Source organism: Babylonia areolata, chromosome 35 (assembly GCF_041734735.1).
Source record: "Babylonia areolata isolate BAREFJ2019XMU chromosome 35, ASM4173473v1, whole genome shotgun sequence".
Taxonomy (NCBI): domain Eukaryota; kingdom Metazoa; phylum Mollusca; class Gastropoda; order Neogastropoda; family Buccinidae; genus Babylonia; species Babylonia areolata.
The window spans coordinates 20,176,795-20,199,294 of record NC_134910.1 but is presented as its reverse complement, the minus strand read 5'-3'; the positions used below and the strand labels follow the sequence as shown (position 1 = coordinate 20,199,294).

At 44.6% G+C, this 22,500-nt stretch overlaps 1 protein-coding gene across 1 annotated transcript in view; it reads right to left on the bottom strand.

Moving 5' to 3' along the window:
• LOC143278004 (transforming growth factor-beta-induced protein ig-h3-like) overlaps nucleotides 1–22,500 on the bottom strand; it is a 62,843-nt gene that overhangs the window by 38 nt on the left and 40,305 nt on the right. The window contains exons 15-22 of the mRNA XM_076583016.1: nucleotides 16,657–16,771; nucleotides 14,535–14,679; nucleotides 13,016–13,175; nucleotides 11,809–11,935; nucleotides 8,989–9,142; nucleotides 6,371–6,539; nucleotides 4,950–5,064; nucleotides 2,733–2,951 (exon numbers count right to left, since the gene is read on the bottom strand). Of these exons, the coding sequence (XP_076439131.1) occupies nucleotides 2,733–2,951; nucleotides 4,950–5,064; nucleotides 6,371–6,539; nucleotides 8,989–9,142; nucleotides 11,809–11,935; nucleotides 13,016–13,175; nucleotides 14,535–14,679; nucleotides 16,657–16,771 (1,204 nt within the window). The remainder of the gene's footprint in view (nucleotides 1–2,732; nucleotides 2,952–4,949; nucleotides 5,065–6,370; nucleotides 6,540–8,988; nucleotides 9,143–11,808; nucleotides 11,936–13,015; nucleotides 13,176–14,534; nucleotides 14,680–16,656; nucleotides 16,772–22,500) is intronic.

Sequence of the window (22,500 nt, the reverse complement as noted above, 5' to 3'; positions counted from 1 at the left end):
GCCGTCAACCGGAAATCAATCTATATATACACCTGAGTCTTGATCAAAGTCACTGACCGTCAAAAAATCCGTGTGTGTTTCTTCTTCTTCTTTTCTTTTCTTTCAGCACTTTTTTTTTTATTCAGACAAAGGTTCACGGATACAAAACTAATACATTCTGTGCATTAAAAAGTATAGGGTAAGCACATGATTACGTTCTAACTACTGACAAGTCCGCAACAGCAAAACAATACATATTCAATAGCGAAGTTGAAGGTAGCGTTGTACAGCTTAATCTTGTACTTAACATTTATTAAGTGCCAATTTTTCGCAAACGTGTTATATTCCAAAGTTATTTCAAAGGCACACTTGTCTACTTCATGTGCCTGTTTGAGGTCTTTTAGGGACATTTGTAATGTTGGTGTGTGTCTTATCGATGTTTGAATCAAAAAAAAAAAAAAAAAAAAAAAAAAGTGAACACGACGTTTGAATCCAAAGTGAAAGCTAACCATGTACATTCTGTGGAGTCTTCAGCAGTGGCTTCTATCTGGTATTGGTATTTGTGATGCTGGTGTTGTTGTTGTTGTTGCTCTTGTTGTTGTTGTTGTAGCTGTTAGTTATGATATTGCAATGATGGTGTTAGCATTCCAATGCGTTTCACAGCAGCAAATTATACCGAGGAGTCTTCGTTTCACATTTTTCGCATTCTTACAACCATTATCAGTGATGACTAATTATTGTCGATTCCAGTGTGAAAGGTTAATTAACAATGTTAATGTGAAAGGTTAACAAATAAAACAAAATAACAAAACAACAATACTGAGCCAAGGCATTCATCAAAACATCCATTGTCACACCTTTGTTTGGGTTTTTGCCCATCCTATGGCATTCATCAGAACATCCACTGTCACACCTTTGTTTGGGTTTTTGCCCATCCTATGGCATTCATCAGAACATCCACTGTCAGACCTTTGTTTGGGTTTTTGCCCATCCTATGGCATTCATCAGAACATCCATTGTCAGACCTTTGTTTGGGTTTTTGCCCATTCTATGGCATTCATCAGAACATCCACTGTCAGACCTTTGTTTGGGTTTTTGCCCATTCTATGGCATTCATCAGAACATCCACTGTCAGACCTTTGTTTGGGTTTTTGCCTTGAACCGTGTGTTGAGCAGTTAAAATAAAATAGAATAAAGTAAAATAAGATCAAAAGTAAAACACCAGAGCCGAAACTCAACACAATACACACAAGTATGCAAGCGTGATCGCGCGCACATGCTCACGAATGCACGCACGGAAGTGACGCTCCCGCGCACAGCACAGCACAGTCCGATACGATACAACCACGGATACGAAAAGATCAGAAAACAACGTGATACAAAGTGATGAAATACAACACAGTTGGGCACAATACGGCAGAACAGAACAGAATAGATCAACAGAGCACAGAACAGAATAAAAACAGAACGGAACAGAACAAGAAAACCGTACGACACAAAACAACGGCAATACAATGAAACACAACACAACACAACACAACACAACGAAACACAACACAACACAACACAAATACCAACACAACACAGTGCTTTGCAGAGCAGTCTGGCGCAACGCAATGCAGTTTTACCGCAAAATATCCAAACACAACAAAAAAAAACACAAAACGGCCACATCGCAAATCTTTCTAACCACACAAAGCCAAAAATAACCACCACCCGGAAATAGGACGACTCAAAACAACTCAAAACCAACAAAATTCAAGGATGAAAAAACAACAACATTATAGTTCAACCTAACCCCCACCCTATCAAGTACAGGAATGTAAATCAGTTGAATCACTTACTTGGTCTATACCCACGATACAGTACGACTTCAGAATACATGTGCCAGTTAGAATAACTTGCAAAAACTGAACGAATCGAAAGGTCAATGCCGAAGCCAAGCAGAATGATAAATATGGCGGCTAGACATGCCCCCCATACACCACACAGTAAAGCAAAAACAAAAAAACAAACCAACAACCAAAAAACAAAACAAAATTCATAATACGAAACAAAATTCATCACGACAAAAAGATATGTTATCAGAATATGACAGGTGTTTGAGGAAAAAAACCATACACCATAAAAAAATACCTATTACAATTAACACACACACACACATATATATTTATCTATTTTGGTTTGCTTTTTTGTGCCTGGTTTCATGTAACTTTGCATGCGTGTCTTATAAACCTTGTTCAGGTTTAACTGACATTAAAATTGATTCTGATTCTGATTCAGATTCTGAATCACACACACACACCCACACACACAAACGCACGTTGAATAAGTCAATATGAACTCGACTTATATAGGCCACCAGACACAGACACAAACACAATCTCTCTTCAGCCCCCTCACAACACAATAACACCCCCCCCCCAACCCCAACCCACACTCACCCCCTCAAATAAACAAAAACCCTCACCCTTAAACCCTTAACCCACCCACCCCTACCCCCACAAAACATCGAAAGTCAAGTCAAGAAATCACCAACACCAGAAGAGACGCCACCGCCACCACCGCCATCATCATCAGCCCCATCCTCGGCACTCCCTCGCCACACAACAACAGCGACAAAGTTCTCCTCAACAACAACACCACCACCGACCCCACCAACACCACCCCACCCCCACCACCCCCTCCTCCGAGCAACACGAACCGCTGACACAGCCAAGCCCCGACTATGGGCACTCCCCACCACCACCAACCCTGCGCGGAGGCCGCTGCCGCCCCTGAAGTGCCGTCTCCCTTGACGGAGGTCGGGGTGGGGAGGGGGTTGGGAGTGTGGAGAGGGGAGAGGGTGGAGGGTCCGGGCGGCCTGGGGGGCGGGTAGAGGTAGTGGGTCAGCAGGTGGATGACCCCGTTGCAGGCCACCAGGTTTTGGCGGGCGATGCGGCTCCGGATGGTGCGGAAGAGGAAGTAGACCCCTGGTGGACAGGAAGTGAAAAAAAAAAAAAAGATGATGAAGGTGATGATGATAAGGATGATGACGATGATGATAAAGATGATAAGGATGATGACGATGATAAGGATGATGACGATGATGAGGATGATGATGATGATGACGATTACAGATTACAGAATACCTTACTATCTCAACAAGAGACATTCATTTGTGGTGTAAAACACATAAACAATACACGGAAAGCACAGTCATTCAACATGAATACATAAAAGACATAACATGTTTAGATGGCAACCCATGCGTACAATAAATAATCACAGCAGATGACAACAACACAACAGAAACCTTTAAAAGGTAACTTAAGAATAAATCATACATACATCATCACAGCCATACATGTGCAACCCAAAATCAGTTAAAGGATATGAATAAAATAGGCATGAAATAGCATACTAAAAGCTGACATAATACATGAAAACATTCTAACAACAATGCAATTCAACAATACTTTGATTTAAGATGTCACATTCCACAAACACACACTCTGGCATACATTATTCATCATAGATCTGATTATCAATTATTGATGGTGATGATGATAATGGTGGTTATCATCATTATAATCATTAGTATTATTCTTGGTGGTGGTGGTGCAGGAGAAAGGGAGAGAAAGAAAAATAAATGAACTTATTGTGATGATGATGATGATGATTATTATTATTAGTAGTAGTAGAAGTAGTAGTAGTAACAGCAGCAGCAGTAGTAGTAGTAGTAGTAGTAGTAGTAGTAGTAGTAGTAGTAGCGTTGTTGTTATTAGTATTATCATTGTTGTTGTTGGTGGTGGGGTGGGGGTGGTGGGGTGCGGAACAGGAAGTAGACACGTGTTACAGGGAGGGAAATGAAATACACGAACTTCTCATCCTCATCATCAGCATCACCCTCCTCCTCCTTATCACCATCATCATCATTATCATATTTCATCATTATCACTAATACAATTATTATTATTATTATTATTATTATCATCATCATCATCGCCATTATAATGATTATCACTATCAGGCCCAAAGCTCAGCTTTTATCACAAATTGACATAAACCTACAGTTGGGCCAACAGCCAAGTGGGAGCTGTATGATCAATGGTTCCCCACTGAAATGGGAATTCGTTAACAGCTTAGTCTTTTGTGAAGGACTATGGCTCTCAAACTAGGAGGCAATATTGCACTGACTCTTAGCGCTGCAGCCTTGGGGGGCTACTTGGCCTTTGGGAACCATCCCCAACACCGACTGTCCTAAAACCTGCTTGGCCGAGAGAGTGGGGATGTCACTTGGGCAAGACACTCTCCACACTATAATCAAATTCTAGCCCCGATTGTTGGGACAGCAGTTGCTTCCTCTGCTGTTCTGGTGATCGTAGTCGGACACGACTGACTATCATATTATCATTATTATTATGAACATTTACGCATAATCCTGAAAACAAGCCCTTGGCGTTTTACATATAGAATTCACACGTAAATATCAAGAAGTAAAAACTGAACACAAGATACAAAACATCTAAAATTATTCGCCCCACCCCAACCACACCCACAACACACACACAAGCACACGCACACAAGTCACAGCACACAATCATAAATAGAACACAATCACAAATAAAACCAACAAATCCTGAAACTCACTCATTCACTATTAGTCATATTAGTTCATACTGGAAAGGGATGAGCTGTTGAGAGTTATTCTGGAGGGGAAAAGGTGGGTCTTCAGACTGGATTTGAAAGATTTCAGCGAAGATGAGTGACGTAGAGGCTGAGGAAGTTGATTAAAAAAAAAATGGGGGGCTAGGTGTGAAAAACTGCGTGGAAGGGAGAGGGGGGGGGGGGGTGAGGCGGGCGCGGGGGGGGGGGGGGGGGAGGGGGGATCATACCATTTCATGCCCCCTCTCCAAAGATTTAACAGCATATATCATAATCTATCATTCGAAATCCCACACTGTCAGTTAGAAAAACATGCCAGTTACCTCCATTTACTGTGGTGACTGTCACCCCTGCCGGCAGAATGGACGAGTCGAAGTGACCGTGACGTAAATCGTCATAGATGATCTCACTTCCGTTCAGAACATGGCGCCAAAAGATCTGCCACGAAAAAAAAAGGGCGAGTATTTACAGATCTGGAAAAGTTCATTTGTGGTGGGTTTTTATAGCACGCGCGCACACACACACACATACGCACGCGCGCACGCGCGTGCGTACAAACACATACACATACGCACGCACGCATGCGTGTGCGCATACACACACACACACACACACACATTCATTCATAAGTGGGCTCGCACACGCACACACACACACGCACACACATACACACACGCACACACACACGTACACACACAATGTTCTAACGCATGATTTTTACACACACACACGCACACACACACACACACACAGGGTTTTAACACAGGGTTTTAATCCCTACCCCTCCCCCCTCACACACACAAATTACACACACACACAAAATCTCAGTTCGGTTTGTCCTCGATAGAAGGGAAATAAGCAGTCACAAACAGCAAAACTACCAAAAGTTCTCTCCCTTCCTTCATCAGCGGGTGTGGATGGAGAGGGCGAGAAACTGTCTATTCATTACTGTCGCTACCACTGAGAAGGCCTCATTACTGTCGCTACCACTGAGAAGGCCTCACAGAATAAGAATAACTTTTACAAACTCAGTCAGAGAAATTAAGAGAGGTGAGGTCCATGATGCATACATATCAAAAGCAGAACAAGTAAAAGATGGTATAGATATCAACACACACACACACACACACACAGATTGACACATACATACCCTAAGCAAAGTCCTATCCAAGTAAGCCTAATAAAATCATCACTTTTTCACTACTCAAGCACATACACACCAACCATAATTACCCCCCCCCTCGCCCCCCACCTGCCCCCCGTCCGCACACACATACACACACACCACACACAGACACACACACACACCACACGCACACACCACACACACACACTGCACACACACACATACGCGCGCGCGCACACACGCACACTCCACACACACACCCTACACACACCACACCCCTACCCCCTACACACACACATACCACACACACCCTACACACACACACACACACACACACACACACACACACCACCCCCTACACACACACACACACACACACACACACACACACACAAACCACCCCCTACACACACACACACACCCTACACACACACGCACACACACACACACATACACACACCACACACACCCTACACACACACACACACACACACACACACACACACACACCCTACACACACACGCACACACACACACACACACATACACACACCACACACTCCCTACACACACACACACACACACACACACACACACCCTACACACTCTCTCCCTCACCTCCTGCCTCTCGGTGACCGAGAGCTTATGCAAATTATTGATGTCGTCACTGGTCAGGTGATCCATAGCGGGGTCATCGGGCATGAGGAAGGTGAAGGTCATGTTGCGGGCGTTCAGAAGCTCGGCATCCGAAGGCGGAGGAAGGAGAATCATGTGTTGTAGGGAGCGGCTGGAAGGAAGGAAAGAAGGATGGATGAATAAATAGAGGTATTGAGGTATGGAGGGATATATGGATGGATGGATGGAAGGATGGGTGGGTGGAAGGATGGAAGGATGGGTGGGTGGAAGGATGGATGGATGGATGGATGGATGCAGGATGATGGATGGATAGGAGGATGGATGGATGAATGAAAGGAAGGAAGGATGGACTGATGGATGGATGGAAGGAAGGATGGATGGATCTGGGATGATGGATGGATGGATGGAAGGAAGGGTGGATGGATGGAAGGAAGGGTGGATGGAAGGAAGGATGGATGGATCTGGGATGATGGATGGATGGATGAAGGATGGATGGAAGGAGAGATGGACAGAAGGATGGATGGATTTAGGATGGATGGATGGGTGGATAGAAGGAAGGATGGATGGATGGATGGAAGGATGGATGGATCTGGGATGATGGATGGATGGATGGATGAAGGATGGATGGAGGGAGAGATGGACAGAAGGATGGATGGATTTAGGATGGATGGATGGGTGGATGGAAGGAAGGAAGGAAGGATGGATGGATGGAAGGAAGGGTGGATGGATGGAAGGAAGGGTGGATGGATGGAAGGATGGATGGACGGGTGGATGGAAGGAAGGATGGATGGAAGGAAGGATGGATGGTTGTATAGGTGGATGGAAGGAAGGAAGGAAGGAAGGAAGGAAGGAAGGATGGATGGAAGGAAGGAAGGATAGATGGGTGGATGGAAGAAAGGAAGGGTGGATGGAAGGATGGATGGAAGGAAGGATGGATGGGTGGATGGAAGGAAGGAAGGGTGGATGGAAGGAAGGAAGGATGGATGGGTGGGTGGATGGAAGGAAGGAAGGAAGGAAGGATGGATGGAAGGAAGGAAGGAAGGATGGATGGGTGGAAGGAAGGAAGGAAGGAAGGGTGGATGGAAGGAAGGAAGGATGGATGGGTGGGTGGATGGAAGGAAGGAAGGAAGGAAGGATGGATGGAAGAAAGGAAGGAAGGATGGGTGGGTGGAAGGAAGGAAGGGCGGATGGAAGGAAGGATGGATGGGTGGAAGGAAGGATGGGTGGGTGGAAGGAAGGAAGGAAGGAAGGGTGGATGGAAGGAAGGAAGGGTGGATGGAAGGAAGGAAGGATGGATGGAAGGAAGGATGGATGGGGGGAAGGAAGGAAGGGTGGATGGAAGGAAGGAAGAATGGATGGATGGATGGAAGGAAGGGAGGAAGGATGGCTGGGTGGAAGGAAGGATGGGTGGATGGAAGGAAGGAAGAATGGATGGATGGATGGAAGGAAGGATGGATGGAAGGAAGGAAGGATGGATGGATGGAAGGAAGGATGGATGGGTGGGTGGGTGGGTGGAAGGAAGGGTGAATGGAAGAAAGGAAGGATGGATGGATGGGTGGAAGGAAGGAAGGGTGGATGGAAGGAATGAAGGAAGGAAGGATGGGTGGGTGGAAGGAAGGAAGAAAGGATGGATGGAAGGAAGGATGGATGGATGGGTGGAAGGAAGGAAGGGTGGATGGAAGGAAGGATGGATGGATGGGTGGAAGGAAGGAAGGGTGGATGGATGGAAGGAAGGATGGGTGGGTGGAAGGAAGGAATGGTGGGTGGAAGGAAGGAATGGTGGGTGGAAGGAAGGATGGATGGATGGGTGGGTGGAAGGAAGGAAGGATGGATGGATTTGGGATGATGGATAGATGGAAAGATGGATAGGTACTAGATATAGTTCGAAAGGTCAGGGGGCCTACTGTGCACCCCCATCCCCGACCCCCCACCCCCACCCCCACTCCTAACCCCCAACACACACATCCAGAAATGATGAAGACTAGTCTTGAAAAATTTTGGTCGGTGTGTGATGAACTTATTCCAACAAGTTCCAAAGAAAGAGAGGTAGTGATGCACTAGAGTTACAGCCCTTGGCATTAGGGACCCCAGAAGGTTGTATAGCTGGCCAATAGAAGCATTGGTTGCAAAGAAAAGAAAAGGAAAAAAGACTGACGATATTTCATTTCTGTAAATTTGTTCGAATAGAAAAGACAATTATTGGAAACAAAAGCACAATGTGTGCTGGTTTCTAACACACACACACACACACACACACACACACAGTGTGTATGTGTGTGTGTGTGTATGTGTGTGTGTGTGTGATAAAAAAGAAAACGAAATACAACACTGTCCGACTGCAAATATTTCGGCGTTTGCCTTCCTCAACGCTTGTGAATGAAAGTGACGTATTGTAGAAACACGTCATCACTACGTTTCTATAATGACGTCAAGTTCAGAAAAAAGCGAGTTCGCCCTCCTTCAACCCCCCACCCCCACCCCCACACCGCCACCCCCCCTTTTCTTACTTAAAAAAAAAGATTTCTATTCTATATAGTTTGTTCGTGTGTACATGCCAAAAGCAACGACTGAGGGAGAGAGAGAGAGAGAGGGAAACACACCTGACAGTTGGCTCTCTCTTCAGACGTTCCAGGATGGTCAAAGGGGAGTAATTGAGGAAGCCATCGATGACGTAGATGATGCCATTGGTGCAGCCATAGGCCCTGCCGACGACGTCCAGAATCTGACGGTCATAGCCGCCGTCCACGAACACCCCTGAAAGGACATCACCATCATGAAAGAATGAGATGCTATTTTTGAAATTAAAAGCCAGGAAAAAGCTTCAGTCACTCCGGAGACAGAGATGAGTACTCTGTCTGTCTGTCTCCCTCTCTCTGTGAGTCTCTCTCTATGTCTGTGCTTCTCTGCCTCTCTCTGTGAGTCTGTCTCTATACCTCTCTCTCTCTCTTCTTGTTTATTAATCTCTCTCTCTCTCTCTGTTTACGTTTCATTCACCAACCTTGTCATCTCCCCATCTCCCCCCCCCCCTCCACACATACACACTATCACACACACATAGATACATACATGCACGCTCGCACATTCACACACACACATCTCCCCCCACCCCTACATCCCCCACCCCCCCAACACACACACACACACACACCCTCCCATATGCACAAACACAGACAGACACACACACAGATACACACACGCACTCTCACATAATTATACCAACATATCCCCCTCCCCCCGAACCCTCCCCTCTCCCCATACACATACATCTCTTCCCCCCCCCCCACACCCCCCAACCCCACACACACATACACAAGGACGCGAGCGCACACACTTTCTGTCTATCTCTTTCACACACGCACACACTTAGACACAGAAACACACACGCACACGCACACATCGGCTACATCATCCCCACACACACCCTCTCTCCTCCCCTTCCCCATTCAACCTCCCCCTGCCTTCCACTCCTCCCTCCCCCCTCTCCTCCCCTCCACCCCCCACACATACACCTATCGTTAACACTCGCTATGCTCACCAGTGTGTGACCTGGAGGTCTGGAAAGACACATGTCGAAGGAGCTCTTGGACACGACGTCCTGTGATCACGGAACATCGGCAACATCCTCCCCCCAACCCACCCTCTCTCCCTGTTCCCCTTCCACCTCCTTGTTCCCCCCCCCCCCCCCCCACACACACACATGCACCTAGACTGCACTTTGTTTAAATTTCTTGGATAATAATTTACGTAAATGTGTGCGACAGTGTGGGGAATGAATGTGCGGTAGGAATCGTTCAATGTTCGTGTCTTTCGATATACCTATACTGACAATTGCTATGTGATAATAAAGCTATTCTTATCTTATCTTAATTAACGTGCAGTATAATACATGCAGTGTTAGCCGAGGTGTATTTCAGTATGTTTACAATAATGCTTAATTACAGCATTTTGATTAAGCGAATATAAGCAGTAGTTTTTATGTTAATATCTTATATGTTTTTGGTTCTTTTTAATCATGTTTAATGTTTTGTGTTGAGTAATTGTCTGCAGTTGTTTTGCCGCACCTGATGTAATTTCTCTTAATGAGGTGATAAAGTTCTTATCTTATCTTATCTTATCTTATCTTATATATCGTTCCACTCGCTGTGCTTACACAATGTCCTATAGTCAGAGAACATCGGCAACATAGGCTGATTGATTTTGCTTTTTTGAGTAGCCGCTTATAATAACACGTCTTCAAGGTAGATCAGCCCCGGTAATCTTGGTGGCAGTTTTTACGATTCTGTTAAGGGCTGCAACTTCTGCCTTGGAAATGTTTCCGTTCCGAACAGTAATAGCGAAGGTTAGCACACTTTCAATGACTGCTCGGTAGAAATCAACCATGATATCTTTTTTTTAATTTGGAACTTTTTGAGGCGCCGAAGAAAGTACAGGCGCTGTTGTGCTTTCTTAACAATATTTTTCCGTCTTTTTCTCCCATTTCAAATCGTTGGAAATGATCAGTCCGATAAATTTAAAGTCGCTGATGATCTCTACTTGCTTGTCTTTAATGACAAGTGGTAAGGGGTCAGATCTGGTCTTCCTGAAATCTAGAATTAATTCTTTTGTTTTTGATACGTTGAGTTCTAAGTTGTTTTGATGACACCAGCTGACAAGTTCCAGTACTTCTTCCCTACATTTTGAGTCCTCACTGTTCGTAATCAGCCCTTCTAGAGTAGTATCGTCGGCGACTTGGAGATCTGGAAAGACACATGCTGAAGGAGCCTTTGGACACGATGTCCAGTGGTCACGGGACATGGGCAACAGCCTCCCTCCACCCGGCCTCTCTCCTCCCCCACACCCCTCCCCCCACAGACTAATTACTGTATATTTATAACGCTGTATTGTGCGTGCGTTCGTTCGTTCTTTAGTTTAACGTCTTTTCACTGTAAGTGATATTAGACGACTGTGCGTGCGTCGGTGTATGTATGTATGGATGTATGTATGTATTGCACGTACTAGGTTGTATGTTTATTGTGCAGGATTTTGAGTTGAGGACTGTGTTTTGTATGCGTGTGTGTGTGGATTGTAAAGCGCCTTGCGCAATGAGGAAAGTGCTGATAAATGTCCTGTTATCATCATCATCATCATCATTATTATTATTATTATTATTATTGTCGTCGTCATCATCATCATCATTATTATATTATATCATCATTATTATTATTATTATTATTATTATTATTATTATTATATCATCATTATCATTATTGTCGTTATTATCATCATTATTATTATTATTATTATTATTATTATTATCGTCGTCGTCGTCGTCGTCGTCGTCATCATCATCATCATCATCATCATCATCATCATCATCATCATCATCATTACTATAATATCATCATCATCATTATTGTTATTATTATTATCGCCGTGCTCACCAGTGTGTGACCGGGAGATCTGGAAGGACACGTTGAAAGAGCTCTTGGACTCGATGTCCTGGTCAGGGAACTGGCTGAGGAAGACGTCATCCATCCTCACCTGGGGCAAGGTGTGCCCCTGGTACAGCTGGGGGGTGGGGGTGGAGGTGGTGATATGGGAGGGAGGAGGAGGCGGGGGAGCAAAAACCACACGTTCAATCACACACACACAGAGGTATGTCGTCATGCACTATCGTATAATTGTGTTGTGTCGTGAACCCATTTACATTGGGAGTTTGCGCTGCATGAGTACTGTCATTATTGTTATTCTTCTTCATCTTCTTCTTATCATTCTTATCATCCTCATTCTTCTTCTTCATCTTCTTCTTCTTTCTTCTTCTTCTTCAATTAAATCAAATCATGGTGCTTAGAGCCTTGCCGACCACTAGAGGACATCTCAAGGCTGTATGTAGCCACGTTAGCATCTACGTCAACGCATACGCATACACACGTAAGCAGACACACACACGCGCACACGCACGCGCGCAAATACGCATGCACAAACAGAGAGACACACAACCTCTTTAGACTTTTTCTTATAATATACTTTTCCTCTCATACATAACATGAACTTTTTTTTTTTTTTTTTTACACTAATATTCACATGCATTCCCTTTCCTTCATACACTACTTTACTCCTTTCCGTCTAAAAACACTTGTAGAGAACAGACGTTAAACTGAAGAAAACACACATACATAGACACACACAGAGACACAGACATACACACGGATACAGACAAGACAGATAAACAGGCAGACAAACAGACAGGCAGGCAGGCAGACACACACACACACACACACAAACACACGTGAACAAAAAAAATTCCGCAATTGCATGTGGCTATGAAGAAGACTCAGAATTGGTGCTCTCTCTCTCTCTCTCTCTCTCTCTCTCTTATACAAAAAATGTATACATATATAGGTCTACATAAAAAGATATATACATAATAATTATAGCCACATACAAACACACTGGCATGCACAGACGCAATCGCGCACACACACGTGCATTCACAGACATACAGATGCACACACAGACAATGACAGACACAGACACACACACACACACACACACGAGTACAAATACGCGCGCGCGTGCAGAGCGAATCGTAATCACCAGATTAGTGATAGGGAAATCGAGAAAAGGCGAACAGTCGAAATAGCTTACTCTCTTCAACACCTTCGGGTCGGCTTTCATGCTCCTCATCTGTTTTGACGTCACGGTTCTGAGGTAGCGTGATGACGGAATGAAGAAAGTGACGTTTCTGTCCTCCGCCTCCACCGCTACTTTGTATTCCACGTATTCCGACATCAGGTCATGGAAAGGTCTGCAAAGGGAGGTTTAGTTTCGGTTTCACTTTCAAGGCAGTGTCAAGGCGTACGGATTAATCCGTATACGTTAGACCACGTCTGCTAAAAAAACAAAAAAACAAAAAACAAACAGACAAAAAACGACCACGACAAAACAAAAGGGGAAAAGAGAAAGTTCAGTAAATGATTCAATGTAGATTCGATTATTTTTTCAAACTACTTTCAGAGAGAGAGAGAGTGTGTGAGAGAGAAAGAGAGACAGACAGACAATAGGTCATAACCCCTCATAAAGGGGTGTACATAAACATACAAGCAATACCAAAATGCTATACATACATATCAACGGTCACATCAAACGAAATCGATGTTTAAATCATACCATCAAGACAATGCAATATCTATAAATTTAAACGCATTGCACAAGAAAAAAAAAGGACAAATTTAGAACATCACTCTCTCTTATGGACGATACCAACAAACTAGATTTAAAGGCACATGGATTTCGGTAATATTTCAAAGGAATGAACTTTTTTTGTCTGATATCACTATGAGCTGAACAACACAAAACAAAATGCAGTTCGTCATCGTTGGGTTCTTCACACAATCAACAAATCAAATTACTTTACTGAAAGAGACACAGAGAGAGAGAAGAAGACAGGCAGGCAGAAAAACATGTAGTATACCAAGACGGACAGAAAGACAAAAGGTAAAAAAAAAAAAAAAAAAAAAGACTGACTATTCACTAATAAATGTTTCTTTCTTATGGTTGAGAGAGACAGATGCAGAGTGCCATTGCAGTAATATGCTTGTTAACCTCGTAACCCACCCCCACCCCCCACACACAGAACACACACGCTCTCTCTCTCTCTCTCTCACACACACACACACATTCACACAGAACACATACGCTCTCTCACTCTCTCTCTCTCTCTCACACACACACACAGATACACACAGACAGACAGACACAGACGCACAAACACAGAGGCCTACATACGCGAAAACCTACAAATACAAGGAACAAACGGAGAGACACACAGACAGACTGAGAGACAGACAGACAGACAGACACACACACACACACACACACACACATCTCCAGCCAAAATCTCGCCTAACCCCACACTCCCCCTCCCACGCACCCCCACACTGGAGAAAACAACCAACAACAACAACAAACAAACCAGAAATAATGATAACAACAACAACAACAACAGCAACAATAACAACAACAGCAAAAACAACAATAATAATAATAATAATTATTTGTTGTCGTTTGTTGTTTTCTCCAGTGTGATAACAACAACCACCACCACCACCACCACCACAACAACAACAGAACAAAACAAACGTTACAAAAAAGGGTCAAGCCCTACCTAAGTTCCTCCATGGTGTGCAGCAGCTGACTCACAGTGTGGTACGGGATGTACAGCAGGCGGTTAATGATATGCACGTGGCCGTTGACCGCCGGGATGTCAGGGGTCACCACCTCCGCCCAAAGGTTGTTGTTGATGGCGTAACCTGAGGTCAGCCGAAAAAAGGTAGATCAATCAATCAATCAATCAACCGATCGATCAGTCAATCAATCGATCAATCAACCGATCGATCAATCAGTCAATCGATCAATCAGTCAGTCAATCAATCAATCAATCAATCACAAATCAATCAGAAATGAGACAAGCATTCCATCAGTCAAGGAATCGAAATGAATCGACCAATCAATCAAAAATACATCAAACAATTGAATATCCTAAGAGAATAATCAGTTAAGCAGTCAGTCAATCAATAAAAAGAAAAAACCAACAAATCAATGAATAAACCAATCGACCAATCAGTAAAACAAAATACGACCAACCAGTCAACCAGTTAGTCAACCAATCAACTAATCACGAATCAATATAGTGAATCAGCCAATGTGGTTAAGTCAATCAATCAGTCAACCACTAGTGTTTAGCTCTCAGACTATTATCAAATTTTCATTAAGGACCAAGTATTGTTCTAATGTCAAGTGCATACGCTTTAGTAACCTGACAATTGAGCATATACTTTTTTTTTTTTTTTTTTTTTTTTACTGTAGCTTGATGAAGCCTTATGTACACGAAAGTGTGTCTTCACAAGTGACTGAGAACGTTGATGTTTTTGACTTTCTGCATTCATTATCAGTTGTTTCGCTTGTCAGTTTAACGACTTCTCTTTTACGAAGTCCTTTAAGTAATTTCCTGTAATTGTATTTAGATTTTTCTTTTTCTTTTTTTTTTTTTCAAATTTCACCCACATTTCACCCTCATTTGCCCAGTTTCCCCCAACCCTCCATTCATTCACATCTCCCACCCATTCTAACCGATAATTCTCAAATGTATTCATAAATACTTTAACAAAATGTCTTCAATCACCGATATGTGTGACGGGACATTAACAAAAATTCCTCCTCTTCCTCAACCACTAGTGAACCAGCCAACCAACTAATGAAATCAATCGATCAGCTGTCAGTGTGCAGTTCAAGCAAGAAGCGTGCGTCTTCTTCTTCCAAGCTGTTCGCAGCAACAACATAACTGCCATAACAACACAGCACAGCACGACACAACACGATGCGACACAATACAATACGATACAATGTAATGCAATGCAACACAACAGAATACATTACAACACAACACAAAGATACCGGACGCGACAATACGATACAATACAATGCAATGCAGCGCACAACACAACACGATACAACACAATGCAAACTACAACACAACACAACACAACGCACCAAAGCACAGCACAGCATAACACAACACCACGCGACACAACACAACACGATACAACACAACACAACCCCGCACAACACAACACGATACAACACAACACAACCCCGCACAACACAACACGATACGACAAAACACAACCCCGCACAACACAACACGATACAACACAACACAACCCCGCACAACACAACACGATACAACACAACACAACCCCGCACAACACAACACAAAGACACTGACGTCTCACCGTCTTGGTCAGAATGTACATGACGTTTTGTATGGCAGGAAGTCACACCACACACACCACACAACACACACCTCACCACACAACACACACCTCACCACATCACACCTCACCACACATCACACCACACAACACATCACACCACACAACACCACATCACACAGCACACACCACACCTCACACCACACAACACCACATCACACTTCACCACACATCACACCACACCACACCACATCACACAGCACAGCGCAGCACAACGCAACACACCCCACCACACCACACACCACCCCACCCCACCGCACCGCACCGCACAGCACAGCACAGCACAGCACAGCACAGCACAGCGCAGCACAGCACAACGCAACACAACACCCCACCCACCCCACCACGCAGCACAGCACAACACAGCACAACGCAACGCAACACCCCACAGCACAGCACAGCACAACCCAACCCAACACAGCACAACACAACCCAACACAACACGAACACACTGACGTCTCCCGTCCTTGGTCAGAAGGTAGATGACGTTCTGGATGGCCGGAAGTCCTTCCTCGTCCGGAATGCCGGACAAATAGCGCCGCTCGTTCCGGACGATGTGGGCCCGGAGGATCTGGGGAGGAGCAGACAGTTTTCAGTTTCGGTTTCGGTTTCAAGGAAGTGTCAAAAGTGTGCGGGCTGATCCATATACATTAAATCACATGTGTTTTGATCTACAAGAAATAGAGAAGAAGAAAAAAGAAAAAAAAGAAAAAGCAGATGCGTTGACCTCGCGTTAAGTGAAGCCAACGTGCTCATCGGGCCTTGAGATCCCACCCTATAAATGACAGAAGATGGATGGGTAGATGGATAGGTGGGTGACTGGATGAGTGGATAGGTGGGTGGGTGGGTCGATGGGTTGTTGGACAGATGGACTGATGAAAGGATAGACAGATGGATGGATGGATGGATGGACTGATGAAAGGATAGACAAATGGATGGATGGATGGATGGATGGATGGACAGATGGACTGACGGATGGACAGATGGATTGATGAAAGGATAGACAGATGGATGGATGAATAAATGAATGATGGATGGATGAATGAATGGGTAGATGCATGAACGGATAGATGACCTGAACTGACGGATGAAAGGATAGAGAGATGGATGGATGGATGGATGGATGGATGAATGAATGGGTAGATGCATGAACGGATAGTTGACCTGATAAACTAATGGATGGATGAATGAATGAATTACAGATAAAATAAATAATGGTCAAAATCATGGCAATAATAATAATAATGAGAAGAAGAAGAAGACTGATTGGATTGATTAAATCTATAATGGGTAAATAATTTGGCACAATAAAGGCTTCTTTATATATATATATATATATATATATATATATATATATATATAATTCTGCCCATTTAACGACACAAACGAAAAAAACAACAACGAAATAACGACAATGATAATGACAATAACAACAACAATAATAACACCAACAACAAACGATGAACAAGAAGTAGTAGCAGGAAAAGATGACCACGAGGAACAAACAACAACGACAACAATAAAACACTCACACACAAAAAGAAGAACAAAACGAGAACAAGAACAAGAAGTTCCATTCACAGCACACTTTTAATTTCACTCCTTGGTTTCCTGCTTCCTTAAGGGGGGACACGGCAGTGCAAAATAGACCAAAATGATGATTTTTCATGATTTGGGTTTTTGATGGATTTTGATTCTTGAACATCTCTTTTATCATATACATAAGTTTTTTTTCACTGTAAAGATGTCTTTAACAATGAAAAAACTGCTAATAAAGATTGCATGCTGAATCAATTTCGTTGTTCAATTTCGACGCAAGTCGTCAAGTTTCTGGCCCTGACAACATACCTTGGACTTGCTCAATGATGAGTAAACCTACAACCATGAGACTTTGCATGATTGTTTTATAACATGTTATTGAAGTTTTTCTCGTGAGAATGTATATGTATGAAAATATTCTCTGGGTTTTAATTCATAGCGGTTCCAATCGTTTTACTCATTGTAAATTTTGAGGATTTCGCTATACCCCAAATTTCAAAATTTCATCACAAATACAATAATTGAAGAATCAACACAATCTCACGTGAAAATGAAGATAATGTAATCGTGTATCAAGTCCACATAACAAAAATGTTTGCATGCACCACATGGACCACAAACCCGATTTCTTTGATACATTGTTTGGCGGCCATTTTGATTTGTTTTCATAGCAACGGGTATTCACAGAAATCTAAGATAACTTTTTCTATGATCCACAAGTGATGATACACCTAGTAGACAAAAAAGAAAAAAAGAAAAAAAAAGACATATTGTTGGAGAGAAAAAAGTCGTTATTTGACTGTAGTGTCTGGTCTTAAAAAAAAAAATCTCTGGAGCGGATCTGTGTAAATAGCTTGTGACAATGATTATCTGGAACTTTACAAAAGAGGAGACCTATTGTGTCTTTTTCTTCTCGTGTTGAGCGGATTGAAAGAGTCAGAAACCAAGATAAAAAAAATTAAAAAAAAAATCCTACAAGTTTTTCCCGTTCCTGAAACACTGGAATGATTCAGCGCTTCAGCATTTTGACACCCTAATCGGTTTCTACCCCGGGGTAAAATGAAATACAAATCTGGCCCACAGAGATAGAAAGGCGCGCGTCGAGTGGCAGAGTTGGTTCGGTGATGGAGTTCTGATCCAATGTTCACCAGTGATCAGGGTTCGAGGCCCCGTTTCGGCGTTGAGTTGTGTCCGTAGGGAAAGGTATTTTACACCGATTTTTTTTCTTTTTTTACGGGCGCAATAGCCGAGTCGTTAAAGCGTTGGACTTTCAATCTGAGGGTTCCGGGTTCGAATCTCGGTAACGGCGCCTGGTGGGTGGGTATAGGGTGGAGATTTATTCCGATCTCTCAGCTCAACATAATCATGTGCAGACCTGCCAGTGCCTGAACCCCCTTCGTGTGTATACGCACGCACAAGATCAAATACGCAATTTGATCATGGAAACATGAGCATACCCAGCATGCACACTCCCGAAAACGGAGTACGGCTGCCTACATGGTGTGGGGGTGGGTGGGGGGTGGGGGTGGGGTAAACAAACAAAACGGTCATGCACACAAAATGTTTCATGTGTGCATGACTGAAACTTGATTGAATGACACAGGAAACGAATGATGAGCGCCCAATGGCAGCTGTCAGTCGGCTCTACCCAGGTAGGCAACACGTTGTGCAAATGACTCCCTTGTTTGTGAATCGCTTAGAGCTTTGTCTCCGACCGAGGATAGGCGCCATATAAGTATCCACATCATCATCATGATAACTGTCATCATCATCATACTCACTCCATCCAAAGTTGAATGGACACCTGACAGTGGGCTGAGAAGGTTAATTCACAGAAAAACAGCAGAAGGAGAGAATCAGGCCCCGCCTTCCAATGCCGACCCCAAAGCACCCTGGATGCAAGTGGAGTGATGGCCATGTGGAGTGATTGGAATGATGGCCATGTGGAGTGATTGGAATGATGGCCATGTGGAGTGATGGCCATGTGGAATGATGGCCATGGAGTGATGGCCATGTGGAGTGATGGCCATGTGGAATGATGGCCATAGAATGATGGCCATGTGGAGTGATGGCCATGGAGTGACGGCCATGTGGAGTGATGGCCATGTGGAGTGATTGGAGTGACGGCCATGTGGAGTGATGCCCATGTGGAATGATGATCCAGTGGAATGATGGCCATGTGGAGTGATGGCCATGTGGAATGATGGCCATGGAGTGATGGCCATGTGGAGTGATGGCCATGTGGAATGATGGCCATGTGGAGTGATGGCCATGTGGAGTGATGGCCATGGAGTGATGGCCATGTGGAGTGATGGCCATGTGGAATGATGGTCATGGAGTGATGGTCATGTGGAATGATGGCCATGTGGAGTAATGGCCATGGAATGATGGCCATGTGGAGTGATGGCCATGTGGAGTGATGGCCATGTGGAGTAATGGCCATGGAATGATGGCTATGTGGAGTGATGATCATGGGGTGATGGCCATGTGGAATGATGGCCATGTGGAGTGATGGCTATGTGAAATGATGGCCATATGGAGTGATGGTCATGTGGAATGATGGCCAAGTGGAATGATGACCATGTGGAATGATGGCCATGTGGAATGATGGTCAAGTGGAATGATGGCGATGTGGAGTGATGGCCAAGTGGAATGATGGCCATGTGGAATGATGGCCAAGTGGAATGATGGCCATGTGGAGTGATGGCCAAGTGGAATGATGGCCAAGTGGAATGATGGCCATGTGGAGTGATGGCCATGTGGAGTGATGATCCAGTGGAATGATGGTCAAGTGGAATGATGGCCATGTGGAGTGATGGCCATGTGGAGTGATGGCCATGTGGAGTGATGGCCATGGAGTGACGGCCATGTGGAGTGACGGCCAAGTGGAATGACGGCCATGTGGAATGATGGCCACGTGGAGTGATGGTCAAGTGGAGTGATGGCCATGTGGAATGATGGTCATGTGGAATGATGGCCATGTGGAGTGATGGCCATGTGGAGTGATGGCCATGTGGAGTGATGGCCACGTGGAGTGATGGTCAAGTGGAATGATGGCCATGTGGAATGATGGCCAAGTGGAATGATGGCCATGTGGAGCGATGGCCAAGTATAGTGATGGCCATGTGGAGTGATGGCCTAGAGGTAACGCGTCCGCCTAGGAAGCGAGAGAATCTCAGCGCGCTGGTCATATGGAGTATGCACTTAGCAAACGTAAAAAGAACCCACGGCAACAAAAGGGGAGTTTCTGGCAAAAAAATTCTGTAGAAAAATCCACTTCGATAAGAAAAAACAAATAAAACTGCGTGCAGGAAAAAAAAAAAAAAATGGGTGGCGCTGTAGTGTAGCGACATGCTTCCCCTGGGGAGAGCAGCCCGAATTTCACACAGAGAAATCTGGTGTGACAAAAAGAAATTCAAAACCAAAATATGAATTTACTGTCCCGATAAGCGTAAAGAAGCTATGGAACCTGTAACGTTCAAATCTTTGAACCATGTCCGTACAGTCTAGACTGCATTACACACAGGGTCTCTCTATAATAGCCTGGAATAACCCCCTTGGAGGGGAGGAAGGGTGAGGTGGAGGTGGTGGCGGTGGTGGGGGGGTGGGGGTAAGTAAAGGCCAGACCAGAACGATCCTGCCCCCTCCCCTCCCCGGACCCCTCCTCCCCCCTTATCCTTCCCGTTTTTTCATGGTCTGCTGAAACCCGTAGACAGGTGGCAATTTCTGGCGGGAGGGAGGAGGGTGGGAAGTGAGGAGGTGGTGGATGGGGAGGGGGGGGAAGAGGTTCGATGGATCTGGACTGATCCTAATTGACTTGTGAAGGGTAGGGGGTAAAAGATGGGGGTGGAGGGAAAGGCAGGGGGAGTTTGAGGGGGGGGGGGGGGGGACACGTCGGATCAACCGAAGCTCTTCACGAATGATCTCGATCTCTCTCTCTCTCTCTCTCTCTCCGGTGTAAAACTGTCAAGTGGGAGGGTTAAGGGTTTGGTCTGAAGAGCCGGAATTGTTATACCGTTTTTTTGGGTTTTTTCCCCCCGGTTTTTGTTGTTGTTTTTGTTGTTTTTGGGGGTGTTTTTTATTTTTATTTTTATTATTATTATTTTATTTTTTTTGCTGCCCCATCATCTGTGCCGTTTCAGTGGCATTACTCCCACGCCGCTCATTTAGATTCCCCCATACACGGCCACACCCGGGTTCGTCCGTCACAGTTCCAGCGTCGGCAGTCCACAGGGAACCATCGATGTTAGGTCGCCTGGAGGCCACACACCAGAGGAGACCCTGCACTGCTGCTGAGTCACTTCGGTGGTGTTCAGTGGTGCCTGTTCTGTTTTAACGTACTTAGGACACCACCTACTGAGCCCCCTACTAACGACAATAAGGCTTCGCGGAGCCAGACTGAGTGAGCGTCTCTCCCAGAGTGGAGACCGCCACCCCGTCCCTCAAACAACAGCCCCCCATGAACCTGCCGACACTGACGACATTGACAGGACTCACCCCAAGCACGGAAGTGGAGGGGTATCGAAACTGAGGTCACCATGAGAGCAGGGCATGAAAGGTCACAGACTTTGAGACTATTTTGTTTATATTGATGACGATGAAGGAGGAGGATGACGATGATGATGACGATGTTGCTATGGAGGTCCATTTTGGTTTGGGACTGCGTGACAAGGCTGTACTCTACGCTTCCTGTCATAATGATATCCCGGCGTTAACCAGGCCCGAGAGATACAGACACTTGCAGTGTTGGTCAGGTAATTA